At 44.0% G+C, this 27,271-nt stretch overlaps 1 protein-coding gene across 1 annotated transcript; it reads left to right on the forward strand.

The window, feature by feature from the left end:
* The first annotated feature begins 4,740 nt into the window (after positions 1-4,740).
* Positions 4,741-27,271, forward strand: mcm3 (minichromosome maintenance complex component 3). The gene is given in 17 exon segments (NM_001140180.1): positions 4,741-4,851; positions 5,751-5,863; positions 7,091-7,299; positions 8,141-8,271; positions 8,546-8,784; positions 9,776-9,881; positions 10,109-10,262; positions 10,820-10,951; positions 11,951-12,159; positions 12,611-12,785; positions 14,726-14,852; positions 15,393-15,543; positions 15,947-16,087; positions 16,391-16,491; positions 17,251-17,324; positions 23,099-23,204; positions 26,528-27,271. Coding segments are annotated over 17 exon segments (2,442 nt in total). The 5' UTR covers positions 4,741-4,776; the 3' UTR covers positions 26,727-27,271.

The raw sequence follows: 27,271 nt of genomic DNA on the forward strand, positions 1-27,271 counted from the left end.
CGTTTCGTGACAAAAAAATTCTAAATATTCCATTACCGTACTTCGAATCATGTCAACCGCTGTTTAAAATCAATTTTTATGCAATTTTTCTCGTAAAAAAGCGATAATACTCCGACCGGGAAATCGTGTTTACGTTCAAAGAGAGAGAAAATAGAAACATGGGATCCCCTCGTGCACGAGCCTCAGTCTGATGGTCCTCTGATAGACCACTTACCCAAGGCGCTAAAGTTTTTCAGCCAGCGGCTGGAATTACATCGTTCAGCTTTTTCCCGGGTTCTGAGAGCCTATGGGAGCCGTAGGAAGTGTCACGTTACAGCAAAGGTCCCCTGCATTTTCAATAAACAGAGCCAAGAAGCCCAAGAAATGGTCAGAGAGGGTACTTCCTGTACAGAATCTTCTCAGGTTTTGGCCTGCCAAATGAGTTCTGTTTTACTCACAGACACCATTCAAACAGTTTTAGAAACTTTAGGGTTTTTTCTATCCAAAGTCAATAATCATATGCATATTCTAGTTTCTGGGCAGTAGTAATAACCAGATAAAATCGGGTACGTTTTTTATCCGGCCGTGTAAATACTGCCCCCTAGCCCTAACAGGATATCTAACATGTAATCTAACAATTCCACAACAACTACCTAATACACACAAATCTAAGTAAAGGTGTCAAGGCTGTGCGCTGCTGGTGGAGAAGTCAGGTGCAGGAGAGCAGGGAGTATTGAACAAGCGCACACTTTATTACAGCAGTAGAGAAAATAACAGAAGAACGCAGCTTCTTGAAAACCTCCAGCCCACAAGGCAAAAGTGTAAGGCGCGATAAATGTTCAATACAAGACACTGTAATACAAAATTAACAAACCGTGTGCAAAAAACACGGAAACATGAAAACCCAGTCGGGCGCGTAACGATAACCACGTAACACGAAACAATTACACACAAAGACATGGAGGGGAACAGAGGACTAAATACATGCAGTGTAATTATGGAATGAAAACCAGGTGTGTAATGGAACAAGACAAAACAAACGGACATATGAGAAATGGAGCGGCGATGGCTAGAAAGCCGGTGACGTCGATCGCCGAACGCCGCCCGAACAAGGAGAGGAGCCGTCTTCGGCAGAAGGGATGGAATAAGAATATGTACTTATAAATATATGGATGAGCAATGACAAATTGGCATAGGCTAAGATACAATAGATAGTATAGAATACAGTATATACATATGAGATGGGTAATGTAAAATATGTAAACATTATATAAAGTGGTATTATTAAAGTGACTAGTGTTCCAATGATTTCAAGTCTGTATGTTGGCAGCAGCCTCTCTATGTTACTGATGGCTGTTTAACAGTCTGATGGCCTTGGGATGGAAGCTGTTTTTCAGTCTCTCGGTCCCAGCTTTGATGCACCTGTACTGACCTCGCCTTCTGGATGATAACGGGGTGAACAGGCAGTGGCTCGGGTGGTTGTTGTCCTTGATGATCTTTTTGGCCTTTCTGTGACATCGGGTGCTGTAGGTGTCCTGGAGGGCAGGTAGTTTGCCGAGTACCGAGTAACTGCACATCAAAACAATCATGAAGCATCCATTCCCGATTGGTCAGACCAGCGTTGAATAGTCCTTTGCACGGGTACTTCCTATTTGAGTTTCTGCCTATATATGAAGGGAGGAGCAAAATGGAGTCGTGGTCAGATTTGCCAAAAAGGAGGGCGGGGGGGGGCCTTGTATGCATTGCGAAAGTAAGTGCCCTATTATAAGCTTTAAACAAACCTCTGTCAAACCAAGCCCTGGGTTAGAGAGAAAGGGACTGCACAGGTTCTACACATAAGAAGGAATGAGAGAGTTAAAAAATATACACATATATATATATATATATTTTTTTTAAACAGGCTAGACAAGCTATTATGCTCCTTTCATCTTCAAATGAATGTCTGAAAATATAGACATTTCACCTGTCTGTCTGCTCCTGAACAGTCACAGAACAGTCACAGTTGTAAAATACCAAACAACACTTGTTGCTATGAACAGTCACAGTTATAAAATACCAAACAACACTTGTTGCTATGAACAGTCACAGGTATCAAATACCAAACAACACCTGTTTCTATGAACAGTCACAGGTATCAAATACCAAACAACACCTGTTTCTATGAACAGTCACAGGTATCAAATACCAAACAACACCTGTTGCTATGAACAGTCACAGGTATCAAATACCAAACAACACCTGTTGCTATGAACAGTCACAGTTATCACTAAAGGGTTAGACTGCAGCTTCCTCCACATCGTTGTTCTTCCTCTACATCGTTGTTCTTCCTCCACATCGTTGTTCTTCCTCCACATCGTTGTTCTTCCTCCACATCGTTGTTCTTCCTCCACATCGTTGTTCTTCCTCCACATCGTTGTTCTTCCTCCACATCGTTGTTCTTCCTCCACATCGTTGTTCTTCCTCTACATCGTTGTTCTTCCTCCACATCGTTGTTCTTCCTCCACATCGTTGTTCTTCCTCCACATCGTTGTTCTTCCTCCACATCGTTGTTCTTCCTCCACATCGTTGTTCTTCCTCCACATCGTTGTTCTTCCTCCACATCGTTGTTCTTCCTCTACATCGTTGTTCTTCCTCTACTTCATGATGCTGGTGGTTTAATGTTCTCAGTCAGACAGCCAGCGGTAGCAGAAGCAAGAGGCAAGCCAGGTGAAATCTAGCAACCTACAAGTGATAGTATAATAATAATAATTCATTTAATTTGTAAATCGCTTTTTTCACACCCAAAGGCGCTGAATAATTTTTTTGGTTTTAATCAAAGCAATCCAAAACACAGAACATTGTAAGCAGACAACAATCAAAATGCTATTTATGTGTGTTGTCACTGAATGAACATACGGTAGGTCCTACAAAGCTTTAGCATAGCAGGCCACTGCAATGAAGTGATATGGGAGACTGGGCGACATGCCTAAATAAATGTAAGCTAAACAGAGAACGGACAAAATTCAAGCACTGACCTACATTTTAGCAGGCGGCGGCGCTGTATGAGGCGCTATAATAACACACGTCTAATGGCTAAGTACATGGGGGGGGGGGTACACATCACCATAAAATAAAGCCTAGGCTGTTTTTAGTCACATATTATAATCACAATAAGATGCATCATGCTCAAAGGGGGCAAAGGGGCACGTGCCCCCCTCAGATTTGTCCTGTTTCTCTGTAATACTACTAGTCACTATTACCCAGAAGCCATTGCAGGCTATCAATCAAATTAGAGTAGCTAGACTGTCTGAATATCTTTGCTGGCATATCTGCTGGAAAAGGTTGATAGACTTTTAGAAAAGCAAGCAATAACTAAATGTAATGAATAAGACTCACATTTCTTTCAATCTTTTACCCAGATTTTAGCAGAGATGCAGAGAAGCATATTTAGTCAGGAGGATAAAGAAAGCTTAAGAGGCATACTGAGATATGAAGAACATAGAATTAAGCCTAATGATTGTGGCTCTAGATTGCAGGAAAAAGCTGTTTCAGGTGTTTGAAAAATGCTAAATTCTTCCCTCCAGACCAACCCTCAGCCATCTTCACATACTTTGTGTCCCTTCAGGTTGTTGGGGTGTTTAAATCGCTCTGGATAAGAGCGTCTGCTAAATGACGTAAATGTAAATGTAAATGTTTGATGCCCCTAAATAACTAAACAACCTTTTTTTTTCCATGCACAGGAGAAACATGGCTTATATTAATTCAATCATAGGAATGTGTTCTTAACTGACTTAAATAAAGGTTAAATAAAAAATGCTAAATAAACAAATAAAAATAGGTAGCTTCACATGAAATGTTGATTAATGATTTCTAATAACGTTGTAATATTTTTTTAATCTGAAGGTCATTTTGGCATTTTTACATGTGAAGATTGCAGAGCCTCATTATACGTTTAAGAACAGACATATCTATGAATTAATCTACAATAAATACATAACTTGTAAATAATGCAACGGTCACAATTTGTTGTAGCTAAATAGCGCCATCTACTGCACTAACTGAGGAAGGGCGTCCTCAGAGCCAGCTGCCTACTGCGCATGTTTTAGTTCTTCTCAGCCCACTCCTTCACAGCCTGGTCTCATATCTCTTTGGGATCTTGCCAACTCCTAGTCATTCATTTGTGATGTTTGACATTAAAATCCGTGACAAGGATTTGGCGATTATGTCAGTAACATTGTCAAGGTGTTGCACTATTTTGTTTCTCATTTGTTCTTGTGAGAACTAGTGGAAAGACAAGAGAGAAAGAATTGTCAGTGCAACGTCGTTCGACACGTTGTAGGCCGTCAATTGTAAATATGAATGTGTTCTTAACTGACTTGCCTAGTTAAATAAAGGTTCGACACGTTGTAGGCCGTCAATTGTAAATATGAATGTGTTCTTAACTGACTTGCCTAGTTAAATAAAGGTTCAGTAAATAAAAAGAAAGAAAGAAAGAGAAAGAGAGAGGCGAGCATAGTAGCACATACAGACTGGCACTCAGGCGACCTTTTGCAGCCCTCATGTCTGAACATTTCCCGCGAGTTGCTAACGGGGCGTGTCCAAATTCAGGAAATATGGTATCTGATTGGCCTGATACAGATTCCGCGCCAAATATGCAAAGTAGAGTTTGTCACATGGACCAATCAAGATTCAGAACGGAGTTTACGGCATACTTAGTGGCGCGAAAAATTATATCGCATTTCTGTAAAGACCTTTGGAGAAACGGACACGTCGGAGTCTGTAAAAGTTTGTAATATTTGGAAAATATAGATTTACGCAATGGCGGCTGATTCTGTGGACGATCGGGAGATGAGAGAAGCGCAGAGAGAATATCTGGATTTCTTAGATGACGATGTAAGTAGTAGCATAGCCGCTTGAAAATGTAATGCTTTTGTTGTATGCCTGCGGAGAAATGGAAACCATGCGGCGATGAGCGACAATAGACAGTAATAGTAATGGCGTATTTTTTTTGTAGGCACTAACTCCTTCATTGTTCGTTGAGTAAAGCCGATCGGGGAAATAAATATAGTTTTTCGATAAACCGCCGATAAGTGATGTGGGAAAACACAGGTTTAGGAGAGCATATAACGTTTTTGTTCTATGAGATAATCTTCATCAACACTTAATAACATCACTTTTATGCGTTTTGAAGCGTTTATATAATAATAATCAAACAAACGTATTGTAACGAAGCACCTAACAGTTTCAGTCTAAATAATGAATAAAGGTAATACTGACTGGTATTATAATAGAACAAAACGTATAAAATCGCCTAAACCCTTGTTAACCTCAGACCTTATTTTCGACGTTTATCCCAAAACTCTTGAAATTATATTATTTTCCCCCATAAGAATGTCTCAAATAACCATATATACGTAATTTGCGGTTTTTAATAAACTCTACGACTTTGCGAGATCTATAAAATCAAAGTTAGCAGGAACACTGTCCACAGAGTTGCTATCTAAACTTTAATCCCAATTTACTAGCACAGTTTATAAACAACCAAATGCATTGTTTGTTATTAAATGTTACTAAATACTGTGGCTAGTTAACCAAGTAGCTATAAGTTGCTAGCTAAGTAAGTAACCACCTGATAATGTTAGATACTGATAGACAGTAGGGGGGAAAGTGCATGGAGTTGAGTAGGCAGCCAGCCAATCACTCGGCCTGAACAGTATCTAATGGCGTCCTCCTCTGTGTGTGTGTGTGTGTGTGTGTGTGTGTGTGTGTGTGTGTGTGTGGTTACGTTGTAGCAAGACCAGGGGGTCTACCAGAGCAAGGTACGGGACATGATCAGCGAGAACAAGAACCGACTCATCGTGAACATCAACGACCTGAGACGACGCAACGAGGCGCGGGCTACCAGGTATACACACATACACACACACTAACGTGGTGTACCATGAATGCGTATCGGTGTTCGCCTGTACTTGAATGGTCCACAATTTGGTCTTTCATTTCTTTGTACTGTCAACTATTGTCATTGTGGAGTGACACTTTAATACATGTCGATAACAGTAACTACACTGCATTTACACACTTTAGTGTTGCATAGTTATACACACCTGTGTACAATGCAATCACACTATCCGTTATCCATGGGGCTCCCGAGTGGCGCAGCGGTCTAAGACACCGTGTGTCTCAGTGCTAGAGGCGTCACTACAGACCCTGGTTCGATCCCGGGCTGTTTTTAACAACAATATAAAAAGAGAGCCGCACACTCTAGGAGCTCAGATGCAAACAAATATTTCATGTCCAACGTTTGGACAGACAAGCTGTCTTCATCGGGGTATAACGACAAACACTGCCGGATGACTCATTTATATAGTGTTAAAAGACACACAGGTGTCTGTAGTCGTGGCCTGGATATCATTGAGTAATTCTCATGTATTAAAATAGCATACAAAAAACATAAATGGATAGCATACGATCATAGATACAATTTGGCTACAAACCAAATTGTATCACATCCGGCCGTGATCGGGAGTCCCATAGGGCGGCGCACAATTGGTCCAGCGTCGTCCGGGTTTGGGGAGGGTTTGGCCAGGGTAGGCCGTCATTGTAAAATCAGAATTTGTTCTTAACTCACCTGCCAAGTTAAATAAAGGTGAAGTAAATCAAATAATTGTGCATTGACATCAGGATAAGTGATATCTATTACATTACATTTACATTTGAGTCATTTAGCAGACGCTCTTATCCAGAGCGACTTACAGTAGTGAATGCATACATTTCATAAAAAATTTTCTCCGTACGGGTCCCCCGTGGGAATCGAACCCACAACCCTGGCGTTGCAAACACCATGCTCTACCAACTGAGCCACACGGGACACTGTGTTAGTTGATTACATTACACAGCTATGATATGACCAACATAACGTTGTGACGTATTTAAAGTGAGATTTTTAGGTCACGTTCATGACTAAAGGATGTCTATGTCATGTCAACATTATACTATTGTAAGGCCTTCCACGCTGTGCTCTCTCTCTCTCTCTCTCTCTCTCTCTGGCTGACGAGGGGCTGCTACTTATAGAACAGCCCGGTTACGTCACACTATGGACATAAATGAAACGGAGGCTTTGTTCTCTTCCCAGGTTGATGACTAATGCGTTTGAAGAGCTGCTGGCGTTCCAGCGTGCTCTGAAGGACCTGGTGGCGTCTGTAGATGCTACGTACGCCAAGCAGTATGAGGAGTTCTTCGTTGGTCTGGAGGGAAGCTTTGGCAACAAACACGTCTCCCCCAGAACTCTCACCTCTCGTCTCCTGGGCAGCATGGTCTGTGTGGAGGGCATCGTCACCAAGTGTGAGTGTTTGGATAACTAGGTTGTGGATGTCTCTCATTCCCTTAAAAAAAGTGTATACATTAGGGATGTGGCAAATGGAGAAAAGAAAAATGATGTTTTTCCATTAAAACGTTAACGAAAAAAATCATAACATTTCGCTTGAATATACATTGCAGCTGCCAGTAACGGTTTGGTTCTCACAGTGCATCCCTTTCAGATGGTTAAATGTTTCACCTCTGCTACCATTACCTGGACCTCAATTCCACCTCGCCAAGTATGCATTTAGTTAGGGATTTTTCTTAACGCTAAGGGTCTCAGTTTAGTTTAAACGTTCACACCCCTAGTTTACCTCAAGTTAGGAGGCTACCCTGAGTGTCTGGAATCTCCAGCATCTATATGCCGCTGATGAATTGGGGCCGCCACTGCAACCAAAGACAAGATCATCTTTGAGAACCAACAATCGGCCAAAAATAAAAACTAGACTGTCGGGGAGAATCTAACGTTCCACGGTTGTCATGGCCGTTGATTTGACTGTTTTGACTCACTCAGGTAGCATAAGAACAAGGCAGAATGTGTAGAAATGCAGGAAATTGCAGGCCCAAGGGGTTGTGGTATATGGCCAACATACTAAGGCTAAGGGCTGTTCTTACGCACGACGCAACATGGAGTGCCACAACCCCCCCCCCAGGTGCCTTATTGCTATTATAAACTGGTTACCAACGTAATAAAACCAGTAAAAAAAAAAATACGGGTTTTGTCATACCTGTGGTATACGGTCTGATATACCACGGCTGTCAGCCAATCAGCATTCAGGGCTGGAACCACCCAGTTTATAATGTATATTTCTGTTCGTCTCTGTAGGTTCTCTGGTCCGTCCAAAAGTAGTGCGTAGCGTCCACTATTGTCCAGCCACCAAGAAGACCATGGAGCGCAAATATACAGACATGACCAGCCTGGATGCCTTCCCTTCCTCTGCTATCTACCCTACCAAGGTAAACACACACACACAGGTTGAGGATAACAACCCCGTTGGTGACAGTTTGGTCTGTCCATCTACAAGGATCACCGAACCATCACACACACTAACCATCTCTCTCTGTCTCTCTCTGTCTCTCTCTGTCTCTCTCTGTCTCTGTCTCTCTCTCTTTCTCTCTCTGTTTCTCTCTCTCTTTCTCTTTTCCTCTCTCCTTCTCTCCTTCCCGCTCTCTCTTTCTCTCCTTCCCGCTCTCTCCCTCCCTCTCTCTCTCTCTCCCTCCCTCTCTCTAGGATGAGGAGAATAACCCGTTGGAAACGGAGTTTGGTCTGTCCATCTACAAGGACCACCAGACTATAACAGTCCAGGAGATGCCAGAGAAGGCTCCCGCCGGTCAGCTTCCCCGCTCGGTGGACATCATACTGGACAATGATCTGGTGGACGTGGTCAAGCCAGGAGACAGAGTCCAGGTGATCGGAACCTACCGATGTCTGCCTGGCAAGAAGGGGGGCTACACCTCTGGAACCTTTAGGTGAGGACAGAAGTACTGAATATCCTTTAGGCGAGGACAGAAGCTCTGAACGTCCTTTAGGCGAGGACAGAAGCACTGAACGTCCTTTAGGTGAGGACAGAAGTTCTGAACGTCCTTTAGGTGAGGACAGAAGTACTGAACGTCCTTTAGGTGAGGACAGAAGCTCTGAACGTCCTTTAGGTGAGGACAGAAGTACTGAACGTCCTTTAGGTGAGGACAGAAGCTCTGAACGTCCTTTAGGTGAGGACAGAAGCTCTGAACGTCCTTTAGGTGAGGACAGAAGTACTGAACGTCCTTTAGGTGAGGACAGAAGTACTGAACGTCCTTTAGGTGAGGACAGAAGCTCTGAACGTCCTTTAGGTGAGGACAGAAGCTCTGAACGTCCTTTAGGTGAGGACAGAAGTACTGAACGTCCTTTAGGTGAGGACAGAAGTACTGGACGTCCTTTAGGCGAGGACAGAAGTAGGTGAGGACAGAAGTAGGTGAGGACAGAAGTACTGAACGTCCTTTAGGTGAGGACAGAAGTACTGGACGTCCTTTAGGTGAGGACAGAAGTACTGAACGTCCTTTAGGCGAGGACAGAAGTACTGAACGTCCTTTAGGCGAGGACAGAAGTACTGAACGTCCTTTAGGTGAGGACAGAAGTACTGGACGTCCTTTAGGCGAGGACAGAAGTAGGTGAGGACAGAAGTACTGAACGTCCTTTAGGTGAGGACAGAAGTACTGAACGTCCTTTAGGCGAGGACAGAAGTACTGAACGTCCTTTAGGCGAGGACAGAAGTACTGAACGTCTTTCAGATCTGAAATACGAAACACTCTAAAAGTTGACAAAGTGCCGCCTAAAAAAGATCTACACTTCACACAAACACTATTACTTGACTTGCGTTATTACGAGACGTTAAGTGACACGGTGCCATTTTCAGCGTTTCTGTCAGGAAGTTGATGAGGGACGTTTCTGTCAGGAAGTTAAGTTTCTTCCTCTGTTCTCCAGGACCATCATGATAGCCTGTCAGGTGAAACAGATGAGTAAAGAGGTGTCTCCGTACTTCTCCGCTGACGACGTCGCCAAGATAAAACTCTTCAGCAAGTCAAAGACGGTAAAGACCTGCCGTGCCATGTTTCCCCTCTAGCTATCACTGTGGATACATCTCAATAGTCTCTCTTGTCTACACCTTTCCTTGATCTGACAAGATGGGATAGTCGTTCTGTTCACAGTCACTCGACGTATCACCTGGCATCTCAAATGACTCTTCTTTCTGAGGTCAGGGATTGCCTTGTTCTAACTCCCTCAAACATACGTCTGTTCTTCCTGTCTCCTCTCCAGGATGTGTTTGACCAGCTGTCCCGCTCCTTAGCCCCCAGTATCCACGGTCATGAATACATTAAGAAAGCCATCCTGTGTATGTTGCTGGGAGGAGTGGAGAAGGTTCTGGAGAATGGGTCCCGTATCAGAGGAGACATCAATGTACTGCTCATAGGTACTGAGACTCCGTCTTTCTCTCACCGTCTCTCTCTGTCTTTCACCTTCTGTACGTCCCTGTCTGTTAAGCGGAGGAAACAGTGGGTTGTGACTTTATGACCCTTAATATTTGGGAATTATCTGTCACGACAGACTGTTAACATGCGTTTTCAGATGTGGAACACTTTCAGCCCCTCAGTCAGTTTGGTGCCTAGCTTTTGAATCATTTGGTTCTGGGTTACGAGGTTCGTTTGGGAATAATATAACTTGTTAGTCTGTGTTAACATTGTAGAACTGTATCACATGTTTTATTTAATGTAACCTTTTATTTAACTAGGCAAGTCAGTTACGAGCAAATTCTTATATACAGTGACGTCCTACACCGGCCAAACCCGGACGACGCTGGGCCAATTGTGCGCCGCCCTATGGGACTCCCAATCACGGCCAGATGTGATACAGCCTGGATTCGAACCAGGGACTGTAGTGACGCCTCTTGCACTGAGATGCAGTGCTTTAGACCGCTGCGCCACTCGGGGTCACATGTAAGACTGACCCGTCTCTCTCTCCCTCCACTAGGTGACCCGTCGGTGGCTAAGTCCCAGCTGCTGCGTTATGTCCTGCACACGGCGCCCCGCGCCATCCCAACCACCGGCCGGGGGTCATCTGGGGTCGGCCTGACCGCTGCTGTTACTACTGACCAGGAGACTGGTATAGACACACGCAGACGAACACACACACACACACACACACACACACACACACTTACAAGTTAAAGTTTTACTGAAAGAGAAAAATCATAGCTGACACAATGGTGTCATGAATGATCGTAAAACATTAAACAATCAAGTCGATTAACTAAATCATACGGACAATGAAATAACAAATTAATTGGCTGTGCTTTAAATAACTGAACGACCCAAAATGACTCACTGAGCCTCCCCGTCTCTCCCCGTCTCTCTCTCTCCCAACTATCTCTCCCCATCTCTCTCTCTCTCCCCATCTCTCTCTCTCTCCCCATCTCTCTCTCTCTCCCCATCTCTCTCTCTCTCCCCATCTCTCTCTCTCTCCCCATCTCTCTCTCTCTCCCCATCTCTCTCTCTCTCCCCATCTCTCTCTCTCCCCCATCTCTCTCTCTCTCCCCATCTCTCTCTCTCTCCATCACTCTCTCTCCCCATGTCTCTCTCTCTCTCTCCCCATCTCTCTCTCTCTCCCCATCTCTCTCTCTCTCCCCATGTGTCTCTCTCTCTCTCTCTCTCCCCATGTGTCTCTCTCTCTCTCTCTCCCCATGTGTCTCTCTCTCTCTCTCCCCATGTGTCTCTCTCTCTCTCTCTCCCCATGTGTCTCTCTCTCTCTCTCTCCCCATGTGTCTCTCTCCCCAATCTCTCTCTCTCTCTCCCCAACATTCTCTCTCCCAACTATCTCTCTCTCTCTCTCTCCCCAACATTCTCTCTCCCCCAACTATCTCTCTCTCTCTCTCCCCAACATTCTCTCTCCCCCAACTATCTCTCTCTCCCGTCTCTCTCTCCCTACCATCTCTCTCTCTCCCCAACTATCTCTCTCTCCCCAACTATCTTTCTCTCCCCAACTCTCTCTCTCTCCCCAACTCTCTCTCTCTCCCCAACTCTCTCTCTCTCCCCGACTCTCTCTCTCTCTCCCCGTCTCTCTCTCTCTCCCCGTCTCTCTCTCTCCCCTACTCTTCCTCATCAGGTGAGCGGCGTCTGGAAGCTGGGGCGATGGTTCTGGGGGACAGGGGCGTGGTCTGTATCGATGAGTTTGACAAGATGTCCGACATGGACCGTACAGCCATCCACGAGGTGATGGAGCAGGGCCGTGTCACCATCGCTAAGGCTGGTATCCATGCCAGGCTCAACGCCCGCTGCTCCGTGCTGGCAGCTGCCAACCCCGTCTACGGCAGAGTGAGTTTATAGTTCTGACCTTGGACAGAATGTCTTCCCTTTTATTGTGTCTGAACACTGTTATGAAGCATGTATAGAGTGAACAGTAAAATGAACCTATCCTTCTACTAAAAGAACTTCCCATCTCCTCATCTTAGTACACGTTGGTCTTAGAGACTTAGAGATGTTTTCTACCACAACCTGACTTTCCTCTGCCTAGTGACAGATTATTTAACTAATGTAAGGGTCTTTCTCTCTCTCTCTCTCTCTCTCTCTCTCTTTAGAAGTTATCTAACCCTTTCTCTCTGTCTCTTTCTCTCTGTCTCTCTCTCTCTCTCTCATTTCTGTCTCTCTATTTCTGTCTCTCTATTTCTGTCTCTCTCTGTCTTTCTGTCTCTCTCTCTCTCTCTAGAAGTTCTCTCTCTCTCTAGAAGTTATCTAACTCTCTCTCTCTCCTCTCTCTCTCTCCCAGTACGATCAGTATAAGACTCCTATGGAGAACATTGGTCTGCAGGACTCTCTGCTGTCTCGTTTTGACCTGCTCTTCATTATGTTGGACCACATGGATGCAGAGCAGGACAGAGAGATCTCCGACCACGTCCTCAGGATGCATCGATACAGAGACCCCCGCGAACAGGATGGGACAGGTAACATTCTGATACACCACTAGGTGGCAGGATAGGTTTCTCTCTGGTGAAAACAGACAATGATCTATGCCAGTGATCACCAGCCCTGGTCCTTCAGAGCTACTGGTCCTTCGGAGCTACTGGTCCTTCAGAGCTACTGGTCCTTCAGTGCTACTGGTCCTTCAGAGCTACTGGTCCTTCAGAGCTACTGGTCCTTCGGAGCTACTGGTCCTTCGGAGCTACTGGTCCTTCGGAGCTACTGGTCCTTCAGAGCTACTGGTCCTTCAGAGCTACTGGTCCTTCAGAGCTACTGGTCCTTCAGAGCTACTGGTCCTTCAGAGCTACTGGTCCTTCAGAGCTACTGGTCCTTCAGAGCTACTGGTTCTGCAGGCCTGATTCAACCTGATTCGTCCTGATTCTTCCTGATTCATCAACTACTTACCAAGGCTTTTATTATCTGAATCAGATGTTTTAGTGCTTGGCTTTATCAAAGGTCTGCATACCCGGCGGGGGAAGGGGGCCCCAGGCGGGGGAAGGGGGCCCCAGGCGGGGGAGGGGCCCAGGTGGGGTGTATACATGTTTTAGTTGTTCTTTGGTCTTGATATATTTTAACACTGCTCAGCCCCTTATGGTGGGTCACTGCTCAGCCCCTTATGGTGGGTCACTGCTCAGCCCCTTATGGTGGGTCACTGCTCAGCCCCTTATGGTGGGTCACTGCTCAGCCCCTTATGGTGGCTCAATGCTCAATCCCTTATGGTGGGTCACTGCTCAGCCCCTTATGGTGGGTCACTGCTCAATGCTCAATCCCTTATGGTGGGTCACTGCTCAGCCCCTTATGGTGGGTCACTGCTCAGCCCCTTATGGTGGGTCACTGCTCACATGCTCAGCCCCTTATGGTGGGTCACTGCTCAATGCTCAATCCCTTATGGTGGGTCACTGCTCAGCCCCTTATGGTGGGTCACTGCTCAGCCCCTTATGGTGGGTCACTGCTCAGCCCCTTATGGTGGGTCACTGCTCAGCCCCTTATGGTGGGTCACTGCTCAGCCCCTTATGGTGGGTCACTGCTCAGCCCCTTATGGTGGGTCACTGCTCAGCCCCTTATGGTGGGTCACTGCTCAATGCTCAATCCCTTATGGTGGGTCACTGCTCAGCCCCTTATGGTGGGTCACTGCTCAGCCCCTTATGGTGGGTCACTGCTCAATCCCTTATGGTGGGTCACTGCTCAGCCCCTTATGGTGGGTCACTGCTCAGCCCCTTATGGTGGGTCACTGCTCAGCCCCTTATGGTGGGTCACTGCTCAATGCTCAATCCCTTATGGTGGGTCACTGCTCAGCCCCTTATGGTGGGTCACTGCTCAGCCCCTTATGGTGGGTCACTGCTCAACCCCTTATGGTGGGTCACTGCTCAATCCCTTATGGTGGGTCACTGCTCAATCCCTTATGGTGGGTCGCTGCTCAAGGTTAGCATGTCTTGGTGGTATGATATAAAATGCTAACCTCCCCTGTTATTGTAATGGTGAGAGGTTAGCATGTCTTGGTGGTATGATATAAAATGCTAACCTCCCCTGTTATTGTAATGGTGAGAGGTTAGCATGTCTTGGGGGTATGATATAAAATGCTAACCTCCCCTGTTATTGTAATGGCGAGAGGTTAGCATGTCTTGAGGGTAGGATATTTGTGCGTCTAACTTTCTCACTCATCATTATTCACAATTCATTCAGAACTATCTGTAATCAATTTTGGCACAAAGTGCTGTTACTTTCTCAACTGTTGACCCGATGTGGATGAAAATACTCTCAAATTAAAGCTGTGAGTCTACACTTTAACCTCAGTCATTGTTTCAAATCCAAAGTGCTGGAGTACAGAACCAAAAAAACAACCCAAAATGTGTCACTGTCCCAATACTTTTTTTGGAGGTCGCTGTAGCCTACGGTACTTACGCTGTGTGTGTGTGTGTTGTAGCGATGGCCTTTGGTGGGTCAGTAGACATCCTGGCCACTGAGGACCCTGACTCAGTTCAGGAGGAGCAGGAGGAACTGCAGGTCTACGAGAAACACAACAACCTGCTGCACGGCACTAAGAGACGCAGGTATGGAGATATATACACACACACACACACACACACACACACACACACACACACACACACACACACACACACACACACACACACACACACACACACACACACACACATACATATATACACACACACACACACACACACACACATACACACACACAGTACATACATACACACACACACACACACACACACACACACACACAAACCTGCTGCACAGCACTAACACACACAGGTATGGAGATACACACACACACACACACACACACACACACACACACACACACACACACACACACACACACACACACACACACACACACACACACACACACACACACGAGACGCAGGTATGGAGATACACACACACACATACATACACACATACACACACACACACACAGGAAACACAACAACCTGCTGCACGGCACCAAGAGACGCAGGTATGGAGACTCTACGTCTCTCCGTCTCATCACAGCATGTTGGACTTCTTCTTTGCTGGCTTTTCTGTCCCCCGTCTCCATGCTAACGGATGCTGTTGTTTAGAGAGAAGATAGTGAGTAAGGAGTTTATGAGGAAGTACATCCACATCGCCAAGGTGTTGACCCCTACGTTGACCCAGGAAGCAGCCAATCACATTGCGGAAGAGTACTCCAGGCTGAGAAGCCAGGAACAGATGGGCTCCGACATCGCCAGGGTGAGTCCTTTAGACGCCATTAGGCTGCGTTTACACAGGCAGACTAATTCAGATCTTTTGCCCAGTTATTCTCCCAAAATCTGATCTGATTGGTCAAAAGGCCAATTATTGTCAAAAGATCAGAATTGGACTGACTGTCTGTGTAAATACATTTTCTTAGTCGTACATCCACTCTGTTGTCTGCACCCCTACACACACCTTGACCCCTACACACACCTTGACCCCTGTCTAACCCCTCCTCTCTCCCTGTCTAACCCCTCCTCTCTCCCTGTCTAACCCCCTCCTCTCTCTCCCTGTCTAACCCCCTCCTCTCTCTCCCTGTCTAACCCCCTCCTCTCTCTCCCTGTCTAACCCCTTCCTCTCTCTCCCTGTCTAACCCCCCTGCTCCCCTCTCCCCCTCCAGACGTCCCCAGTAACTGCTCGTACTCTGGAGACCTTGATCCGTCTGTCTTCGGCCCACGCTAAAGCGCGTATGAGTAAGGCTGTGGAGCTGGAGGACTCTGAGGTCGCTGTGGAGCTGGTCCAGTTCGCGTACTTCAAGAAGGTCAGTAGACTCAACATGCAGAGTTGACAGATTGTTGCATTTGTCACAGCTTTTCAGCAAACATGCATCTTCATTTTAATAAACTCTGGTGGAGTCCGGTGAAGTCTGTCTGGTATCTGCTGTTAGTTTAAATTCCACCAATCTCTTGTTCCGTCCCGTGGTTCTGTATGTTCCGTCCCGTGGTTCTGTAGGTTCCGTCCCGTGTTCTGTAGGTTCCGTCCCGTTCTGTAGGTTCCGTCCCGTGGTTCTGTAGGTTCCGTCCCTTCCCGTGGTTCTAAAAGGTTCCGTCCCGTGGTTCTTTAGGTTCTGGAGAAGGAGAAGAAGAGGGGGAGGAAGGAGCAAGAGTCTGACTCTGAGGAGGAAGAGGAGACGACACAGCGTACCCTTCGCTCAGAGAAGAAGAGGTACGGCATTAGACACCACTCACTAGTGTCCTTCTCAGACCCCCATAATCACACCCCCACTAGTGTCCTTCTCAGACCCCCATAATCACACCCCCACTAGTGTCCTTCTCAGACCCCCATAATCCCACCCCCACTGATACAAACCACCTTCTCTTCCGGGACCCCCAGCCCTTCCATGTATTCCAATTATATCTATTCCACATCTAGCACCTGATTTGAACCGGTCAACTAATCATCAAGCCGTTCACTAGATGAATCAGGAGGGCTAGATGAATCAGGAGAGCTAGATGAATCAGGAGGGCTAGATGAATCAGGAGAGCTAGATGAATCAGGAGGGCTAGATGAATCAGGAGGGCTAGATGAATCAGGAGGGCTAGATGAATCAGGAGGGCTAGATGAATCAGGAGAGCTAGATGAATCAGGAGAGCTAGATGAATCAGGAGGGCTAGATGAATCAGGAGGGCTAGATGAATCAGGAGGGCTAGATGAATCAGGAGGGCTAGATGAATCAGGAGGGCTAGATGAATCAGGAGGGCTAGATGAATCAGGAGGGCTAGACCAACATGCTGAAACATCTGGGGGCCCCCAAGGAGAGGTTTAAAAACCACTGTTAGAGAGACCGTTAACTAGCTAATGAACTAATTCTCTCTTCTGACAGATATTTGATCTTTGACGCGAAGCTGTATGAATAAAGGTGAAAACAGGGTTACAACACAGGAGAGTCGATTTGTTTACACGTTGTCTAACCTGTGTTCTCAGGAGTCGCCGTGGTTCCCAGAGCAGCGAGGTCTATGACCCGTATGACTTCGCTGGAGAGAAGGACATCCCTGAGAGTAAGAGCAACACATTTAGCACCCTAATCTCACTCCATAGATTTTTATTTTTATTAAACGTTTTATTTAACTAGGCAAGTCAGTTAACCTGTTGGGTCTAGGGGGCAGCATTTGCACGTCTGGATAAAAAAAATGTACCCGATTTAATCTGGTTACTAATCCTACCCAGTAACTAGAATATGCATATACTTATTATATATGGATAGAAAACACTCTAAAGTTTCCAAAACTGTTTGAATGGTGTCTGTGAGTATAACAGAACTCATTTGGCAGGCAAAACCCTGAGACATTTTCTGACAGGAAGTGGATACCTGATGTGTTGTATTGACTTTAAACCTATCCCATTGAAAAACACAGGGGTTTAGGAATATTTTGGCACTTCCTATTGCTTCCACTAGATGTCACCAGCCTTTACAAAGTGTTTTGAGTCTTCTGGAGGGAGATCTGACCGAACAAGAGCCATGGAACGGTGATGTCCCATTAGACACCTGGCGCGCTAGTTCATGTTGGGTACCCTCGTTCCAATACGTTATAAAAGAGTATGCATTCGTCCACCTTGAATATTATTCATGTTCTGGTTAAAAAAGGCCCTAATGATTTATGTCAAACGTTGTATAGCATGTTTGAACGAACGGAAATATATTTTTTCCCCTCGTTCATGACGAGAAGTCCGGCTGGCTTACATCATGTGCTAACGAGACGGAGATTTTTGGACATAAATGATGAGCTTTTTTGAACAAAACTACATTCGTTATGGACCTGTGATACCTGGAAGTGACATCTGATGAAGAGAATCAAAGGTAATGGATTATTTACATAGTATTTTCGATTTTAGATCTCCCCAACATGACGTCTAGTCTGTATCGCAACGCGTATTTTTCTGGGCGCAGTGCTCAGATTATTGCAAAGTGTGATTTCCCAGTAAGGTTATTTTTAAATCTGGCAAGTTGATTGCGTTCAAGAGATGTAAATCTATAGTTCTTTAAATGACAATATAATATTTTACCAATGTTTTCTAATTTTAATTATTTAATTTGTTACGCTGACTTGACTGCCGGTTATTGGAGGGAAACGATTTCCTCAACATCAATGCCATAGTAAAACGCTGTTTTTGGATATAAATATGAACTTGATAGAACTAAAAATGCATGCATTGTCTAACATAATGTCCTAGGAGTGTCATCTGATGGAGATTGTAAAAGGTTAGTGCATCATTTTAGCTGGTTTTATGGTTTTGGTGACCCTGTCTTTGACTTGACAAAACATTACACACAACTCTTGTAAATGTACTGTCCTAACATACTCTAAATTTATGCTTTCGCCGTAAAACCTTTTTGAAATCGTAAAACGTGGTTAGATTAAGGAGATGTTTATCTTTCAAATGGTGTAAAATAGTTGTATTTTTGAAAAATTTGAATTTTGACATTTATTTGGATTCAAATTTGCCGCTCTTGAAATGCACCACGGGTGGCACGCTAGCGTCCCACCTAGCCCCAAGAGGTTAAGAACAAATTCTCATTTACAATGACGGTCTACCGGGGAACAGTGGGTTAACTGCCTTGTTCAGGGGCAGAACGACAGATTTTTACCTTGTCAGCTCAGAGATTCGATCCAGCAACCTTTTGGTTACTAGGCTACCTGCCTCTAACCACTAGGCTACCTGCCTCTAACCGCTAGGTAGGCTACCTGCCTCTAACCGCTAGGTAGGCTACCTGCCTCTAACCGCTAGGTAGGCTACCTGCCGCCCCCTGAGGGTAAGAGATACACATTTACCACCCCATAGATAATTACTTGTGCTACTGTCCCAGGGGGATATGGGGTTTGCAGGCATCACACACTAGTGGTGCGTGGGTCAGCTGCCCACAATGGCTAATAACCCCTCCACAACCGACCGATAAAGTGAAGATCTGAGGGTCACACCCAGCCCTCGAGGAAAGGAAATCCACTGTAGGCTACAGTTAATGACTAATTAATGATTGTTTTGGTTGTTGCCTGATATAGATGTGTTTCTGCTTATACTGTAATTTCTGACATTTTGGTAGGCTATTTGTTAGTTAAAATGTAGCTTCTCTTCTCTCATTATATGTTGCCCTGGAAGACTAAATATAACTATGAATTCTTCATTCTAGTTGAGATATGTCAAATATTCTGTCATCATTCGTGGATCAAAGATGTTTAGGGAACCAGGGAGAAAATGCAATAACTCTGTATTTTCTGGAACAACATTTCCAAGGGACATCAGTTTGACTGGTCGTAAGGAAGTAGAAAGCTCTGGAAACGACCCAACATGTTTCTGATAAGATTTCAGTTCGGATTCGATGCATATTTTATGTGGCTGAAAAATCAGCTTTTATGAAGCTGGTAAAGATGTCTTCTCTACAGAGGGTGGCTAACTGAGCATTCACATTCAAGATAATTATATATATATATATATATATACATACATACATACATACATACATACATACTTTTTTCACCTTTATTTAACCAGGTAGGCTAGTTGAGAGCAGGTTCTCATTTACAATTGCTACCTGGCCAAGATAAAGCAAAGCAGTTCAACACATACAACAACACAGAGTTACACATGGAGTAAAACAAATATACAGTCAGTAACACAATAGAAAAAAAAATAGTGTGTTCAAATGGCGTGAGGAGGTAAGGCAATAAATAGGCCATAGTAGCGAAATAATTACAATTACAGTTCCCTTGACGTGACATAGACCTATTTTTTTTGAAGCCCCATCTTGTGACTGGAATTTGTGTACCGCCTCACAATCATCTCACATATAACTCATATCACCCCCTTTTTTCCACGTCACATAATCTTTCCCAAACATTTACTTCTCTGACCCTCCCTTCTCTTTATTTTCATCTCTCCATTTTCACAGCTTTTCTCTTATTGAATTAAACACCGACGTTGTCCTGTTTACCTCCGTGGATTGACATGAACCTTTTTCTGCCTGTTCCCAAAAGCCTTTGGCGGTTGGTGTGTAGGCTATTCGGGGCCCTACCCCACTAACGCCAGATGGCCTAAAAATAATGAATGAAAAACCACCTCAATCTAGCCTATAGATATAAATTGCACAAGAATTGTACTTTTTTTTTTGTAGGTACTTTCTCTTTATTCAACCCGCCAGCCGTCCTTCATCCAAATAATATTTAATGACCCTAAACCTGTCCGTTCCGTGGATATAACTGCAGGGATTGTGGGTTACGAGTCACCCCATGCATCACTACGATAGTCACACACCGAGAAACGACATGTGGTGGAGCAAGATACCACAGCGGATTAAGTGGTAAAAAGTTATTCCTGGACCCAGACGAAGGGTGGATTTACATGAGTAAAATATGTCTAGTGAGATCTCTCTCTTCTAACATCAGATTTGTCACTTTTCTGTTTACACTAGACTTGGATGTGGTGTGACTAAAACCACATTCCTGCTTCACCTGTGTAGACAGATATTAGCATACCGTAAATACCATAGAATATAGACCGATAAAATAATGATAGCAATTCAAACTATACAGGAGCTTCTCATCTAAACGTTATTGCCCACCGTGTTGCGCAATTGATTTAATGCAATGATTCACAAATGTGTGGATATTTTTAAAACCCTTGAATTTTCAATTTGGCTAACAGATCAAAAATGCAGTCTGCTGGTATTAAGGTAATTACGGTAATTCTTGCAGGGACAAATGGTGTGGGAGAGCTGTTGTCTTTACACTGTACCACTCAGAGGGGGGTGTGGGAGACGTCTCTTAAGACAGATTGGAATCCAGATGCGTCTCTTTATGCTACATAAGTATCTATCCTGGACCGAGTTTGTCTTAAACGGCTAATAGAGTGTAACACTACACTGAGTGAGGAAATGTAGGTTTCTACATTATGATGCATTAACATGACACTACAACGTTCTATAGCAGCCATGTTATAACCCCATTAACATGACACTACAACATTCTATAACAGCCATGTTAGAACCCCATTAACATGACACTACAACATTCTATAGCAGCCATGTTAGAACCCCATTAACATGACACTACAACATTCTATAACAGCCATGTTAGAACCCCATTAACATGACACTACAACATTCTATAACAGCCATGTTAGAACCCCATTAACACTACAACATTCTATAGCAGCCATGTTAGAACTCCATTAACACCTACAACATTCTATAGCAGCCATGTTAGAACTCCATTAACATGACACTACAACATTCTATAGCAGCCATGTTAGAACCCCATTAACATGACACTACAACATTCTATAGCAGCCATGTTAGAACCCCATTAACACTACAACATTCTATAGCAGTCATGTTAGAACCCCATTAACACTACAACATTCTATAGCAACCATGTTAGAACCCCATTAACATGACACTACAACATTCTATAGCAGCCATGTTAGAACCCCATTAACACTACAAAATTCTATAGCAACCATGTTAGAACCCCATTAACATGACACTACAACATTCTATAGCAGCCATGTTAGAACCCCATTAACACTACAACATTCTATAACAGCCATGTTAGAACCCCATTAACATGACACTACAACATTCTATAGCAGCCATGTTAGAACCCCATTAACACTACAACATTCTATAGCAACCATGTTAGAACCTCATTAACATGACACTACAACATTCTATATCAGCCATGTTAGAACCACATTAACATGGTACTACAACATTCTATAGCAGCCATGTTAGAACCCAATTAACATGACACTACAACATTCTATAGCAGCCATGTTAGAACCCCATTAACATGACACTACAACATTCTATAGCAGCCATGTTAGAACCCCATTAACATGACACTACAACATTCTATAGCAGCCATGTTAGAACCCCATTAACACTACAACATTCTATAGCAACCATGTTAGAACCCCATTAACATGACACTACAACATTCTATAGCAGCCATGTTAGAACCCCATTAACACTACAACATTCTATAGCAGCCATGTTAGAACCTCATTAACATGACACTACAACATTCTATATCATCCATTTTAGAACCCCATTAACATGACACTACAACATTCTATAGCAGCCATGTTAGAACCCCATTAACATGACACTACAACATTCTATAGCAGCCATGTTAGAACCCCATTAACATGACACTACAACATTCTATAACAGCCATGTTAGAACCCCATTAACATGACACTAAAACATTCTATAGCACCCATGTTAGAACCCCATTAACACTACAACATTCTATAACAGCCATGATAGAACCCCATTAACACTACAACATTCTATAACAGCCATGTTAGAACCCCATTAACGCTACAACATTCTATAACAGCCATGTTAGAACCCCATTAACATGACACTACAACATTCTATAGCAGCCATGTTAGAACCCCCATTAACACTACATGGGGAATATTTAAACAATGTTATTTAACTGGGCTCCTGAGTGGCGCAGCGGTTTAAGGCACTGCATCTCAGTGCTTGATGCGTCACTACAGACACCCTGGTTCGAATCCAGGCTGTATCACAACCGTCTGTGATTGGGAGTCCCATAGGGCGGCGCACAATTGGCCCAGCGTCCGGGTTTGGCCGGTGTAGGCTGTAATTGTAAATAAGAAATTGTTCTTTAAAGACTTGCATTAAATAAATGTACAATTCAAAATACTTAAACTGTCTACTATTAGAACAATATCTAAACAATATCTAAAAGTTGACTCTCTAAATGCATGGCCCTGGTTTGACAATGAGCTCTGTTTACCACTTCCACAGTCCAGGCTGGCACTCCCAAACCGGCAGAGGAGGAGCCTATGGATGCCCCTGTCCCACCAAGCCAGGACGGACAGACTGACGGACAGACAGAGGTGTCTGCAGACAGGTGGGTGTCAGTCCAGTACTGTATAGGTGACAGCAAAATGGCGGACTTGGTACCAGTGTGCTCAGATCTGCAGCTGAAATGGAACTATAGTCTAATATGAATGTAAGTATTCTCAACACAAATATGAAAGCAACATGTCAAGTGTTGGTCTCGTGTTTTATGAGCTGAAATAAACAATCCCAGAAATGCTCCATACGCACAAAAAGCTTATTTCTCTGAAATGTTGTGCACAGATTTGTTTACATGCCTGTTAGTGAGCTTTTCTCATTTGCCAAGATAATCCATCCCACCTGACAGGTGTGCAATATCAAGAAGCTGATTAAACAGCATGATCATTACACAGGTGCACCTTGTGCTGGGGGACAATAAAAGGCCACTCTAAAATGTGCCGTTTTGTTACACAACACAATATCACAGATGTCTCAAGTTTTGAGGGAGTGTGCAATTGGCATTCTGACTGCAGGAATGTCTACCAGAGCTGTTGCCAGATAATTGAATGTTCATTTCTCTACCATAAGCCTCCAATGCCATTTTAGAGAACTTGGCAGTACGTCCCACCAGCATCACAACCACAGACCACGTGTAACCACACCAGCCCAGGACCTCCACATCCGGCTTCTTCCCCTGCAGGATTGTCTGAGACCAGCCACTTGGACAGCTGATGAAACTGTGGGTTTTGCACAACCGAAGAATTTCTGCACAAACTGTCAGAAACCGTCTCAGGGAAGCTCATCTGACTCCTTGTCGTCCTCACCAGGGTCTTGACCTGACTGCAGTTCAGCATCGTAACCAACTTTAGTGAGCAAATGCTCACCTTCGATGGCCACTGGCACACTGGAGAAGAGTGCTCTTCATGGATGAATCCTGGTTTCAACTGTACCGGGTACATGGCAGACGGCGTGTATGGCGTCGTGTGGGCGAGCGGTTTGCTGATGTCAACGTTGTGAAATGAGTGCCTCATGGTGGCGGTGGGGTTATGGTACGGGCAGGCATAAGCTATGGACAACAAACACAGCTGCATTTTATATATGGCATTTTGAATGCACAGAGATACCGTGACGAAATCCTGGGGTCCATTGTCGTGTCATTCATCCACCACCATCACCTCATGTTTCAGCATGATAATGCACGGCCCCGTGTCGCAAGGATCTGCACACAATTCCTGGTCGCTAAAATGTCCCAGTTCTTCCATGGCCTGCATGCTCACCAGACATGTCACCCATATAGCTTGTTTGGGATGCTCTGGATCGACATTTTCCAGTTCCCGCCAATATCCATCAACTTCTCACAGCCATTGGAGAGGAGTGGGACAACATTCCACAGGCCTCAATCAACAGCCTGATCAACTCTATGTGAAGGAGATGTGTCGCTCTGCATGAGGCAAATGTTGGTCACACCAGATACTGACTGGTTTTCTGATCCACGTCCCTAGTTTAAAAAAAAGTATCTATGACCAACAGATGCATATCTCAAATCAAACTTTATTAGTCACATGCGCCGAATACAACAAGTGTAGACTTTAGTGTGAAATGCTTACTTACAGGCCCTTAACCAACAATGCAGTTCAAGAAAGAGTTAAGAAAATATTGACCAAATAAACAAAAAAATGATGATAAAAAGTAACACAATAAAATAACAATAACGAGGCTATCTACTGGGGGTACCGGTACCGAGTCAATGTGCGGGGGTACAGGTTAGAGGTAATTTGTACATGTAGGTAAGGGTGAAGTGACTATGCATAGATAATTAACAGTGAGTAGCAGCAGTGTACAAAACAAATGGGGGGGATCAATGTAAATAGTCCGTTGGCCATTTGATTCATTGACCAGGAGTCTTATAGCTTGGGGGTAGAAGCTATTGAGGAGCCTCTTGGTCCTAGACTTGGCGCTCCGGTACCGCTTGCCGTACGGTAGCAGAGAAAACGGTCTATAACCTAGGTGACTGGAGTCTCTGACAATTTTATGGGCTTTCCTCTGACACCACCTATTATATAGGTCCTGGATGGCAGGAAGCTTGGCCCCAAGTGATGTACTGGGCCGTACACACTACCATCTGTAGCGCCTTACGGTCAGATACTGAGCAGTTGCCATACTAGGCGGTGTTGCAACCAGTCAGGATGCTCTCGATGGTGCAGCTGTAGAAACTTTTGAAGATCTGAGGACCCATGCCAAATCTTTTCAGTCTCTGGAAGGGGAAAAGGTTTTGTCGTGCCCTCTTCACGACTGTCTTGGTATGTTTGGACCATGATAGTTTGTTGGTCATCCACCTTTTCCTGTAGTCCACAATAATTTCCTTAGTCTTGGTCACATTGAGGGAGAGGTTGTTGTCCTGGCACCACACTGCCAGGTCTCTGACCACCTCCCTGTAGGCTGTCTCATCGTTGTCGGTAATCAGGCCTACCACTGTTGTCGCCAGTCATGTGAAATTCATAGATTAGGGCCTAATTAATTTATTTCAATTGTCTGAATTCCTTATGGACTGTAACTAAAGAACATTGTGGAAATTGTTGCGTTTTTATATTTTTGTTCCGTGTAATTGATTTATTTCCCCCCTCCCTGGTGCACCTCCACCTGACATGAGGTTGCCTATGCAGAGAGCGCAGTAAATATTTTACATAATAATAAGAAAAATAAAAACCATTTTTCACTGCTCTGGGGGTTGATCACTTAAATCTTGTGATATTGACTCTGAATTGCAGAATTGGGTTGCGAAGTCAATTTTGTTGTCTTGTATCTATCTGGCTGTTTGGACTCAATGCAGCTCCAGTTTTATGGTTTAATCTGTCGGGAACTATTACAACAAGTACTGCATCTGAAGTAATCTGAAATCAACTGAAACCATTTGAAATCAACTGAAACCATCTGAAATCAACTGAAACCATTTGAAATCAACTGAAACCATTTGAAACCAACTGAAACCATCTGAAATCAACTGAAATCAACTGAAACCATCTGAAACCATCTGAAATCAACTGAAACCATCTGAAATCAACCGAAACCATCTGAAATCAACTGAAACCATCTGAAACCAACTGAAGTCATCTAGAGACATTCCATCTCTACTACATGTGTTTGTTTAGCTTTTTATGGGATAATTTTCTGTAATGAGAAGCGCTATACAAGTTACATTTTATTATTATGTAACCCACATACAAATATTTACACATCTTAAGTTTGCTGAAAGTAAACGCAGTTGACAGTGAGAGGACATTTTATTTTTTTAGCTGAGTTTATGTAAACAACAACAAAAAAACATATTTTATGTACCTCACATTAGATTAGATTTTTCATCGAATTAATTTCTCTCTCCCTGTTTTTCTCCAGGCTGAAGGACTTTAAGTCTTCCCTGCTGGAGGTGTTCCGTTCTGCACATGCTCAGTCCGTCGGTATAAACTCTCTGATGGAGAGTGTCAACAAGGACAGTGACGCCCCCTTCACCATGACAGAGGTCCGGGCCGCCCTCGCTCGCATGCAGGACGACAACCAGATCATGTTGGCTGACGACATCATCTTCCTCATCTAAAGACCAAGGAAAACATCATCTTCCTCATCATAGACCGAAGTAAAGAAGAGGTGAAGGGAGAGGACAGAAGCAGATAGTCTGAATGGAGAGTTGTTTCCCATTAGAGAACAAGAAGGATGAGAAAGAATTCAGAAAGAAGTGGATTTTGACTGGTTCTTTATGGTCCACTCCCTTCTTCCAATTTGCCTTTTTTGTTGTTGTTGTTGGCAATAACCACTGATGGACTAAAAAGTAGTTGAACGGATTATGGTTTTATGTTGTTGTAATGTCCGTAGGTTAATTCTTGATCAGTTTCACAAAGTTTAGTTTCTTTGCTTTACTCATGTTTTAGCTACATATTATGGGATGTACAAGGTCTGGTTACAATCACGAGAGCAAAGAGCACCTGCATCATTTTATGCTTTCGGTTTACAGTTTTAATATTTCTTTTTAAGAAAAATACCTTTCTTGTATATACTGTTTTGTTGAAGAAAAGGTTTTCATTGTAAAGGGTTGTCAACTGTAATAGTGCATCGAGATGGAAAATTAAATGACTTTTGATGTTG

The sequence above is a fragment of the Salmo salar genome, chromosome ssa15, assembly GCF_905237065.1.
Source record: "Salmo salar chromosome ssa15, Ssal_v3.1, whole genome shotgun sequence".
NCBI classification, from domain to species: Eukaryota; Metazoa; Chordata; class Actinopteri; order Salmoniformes; family Salmonidae; genus Salmo; species Salmo salar.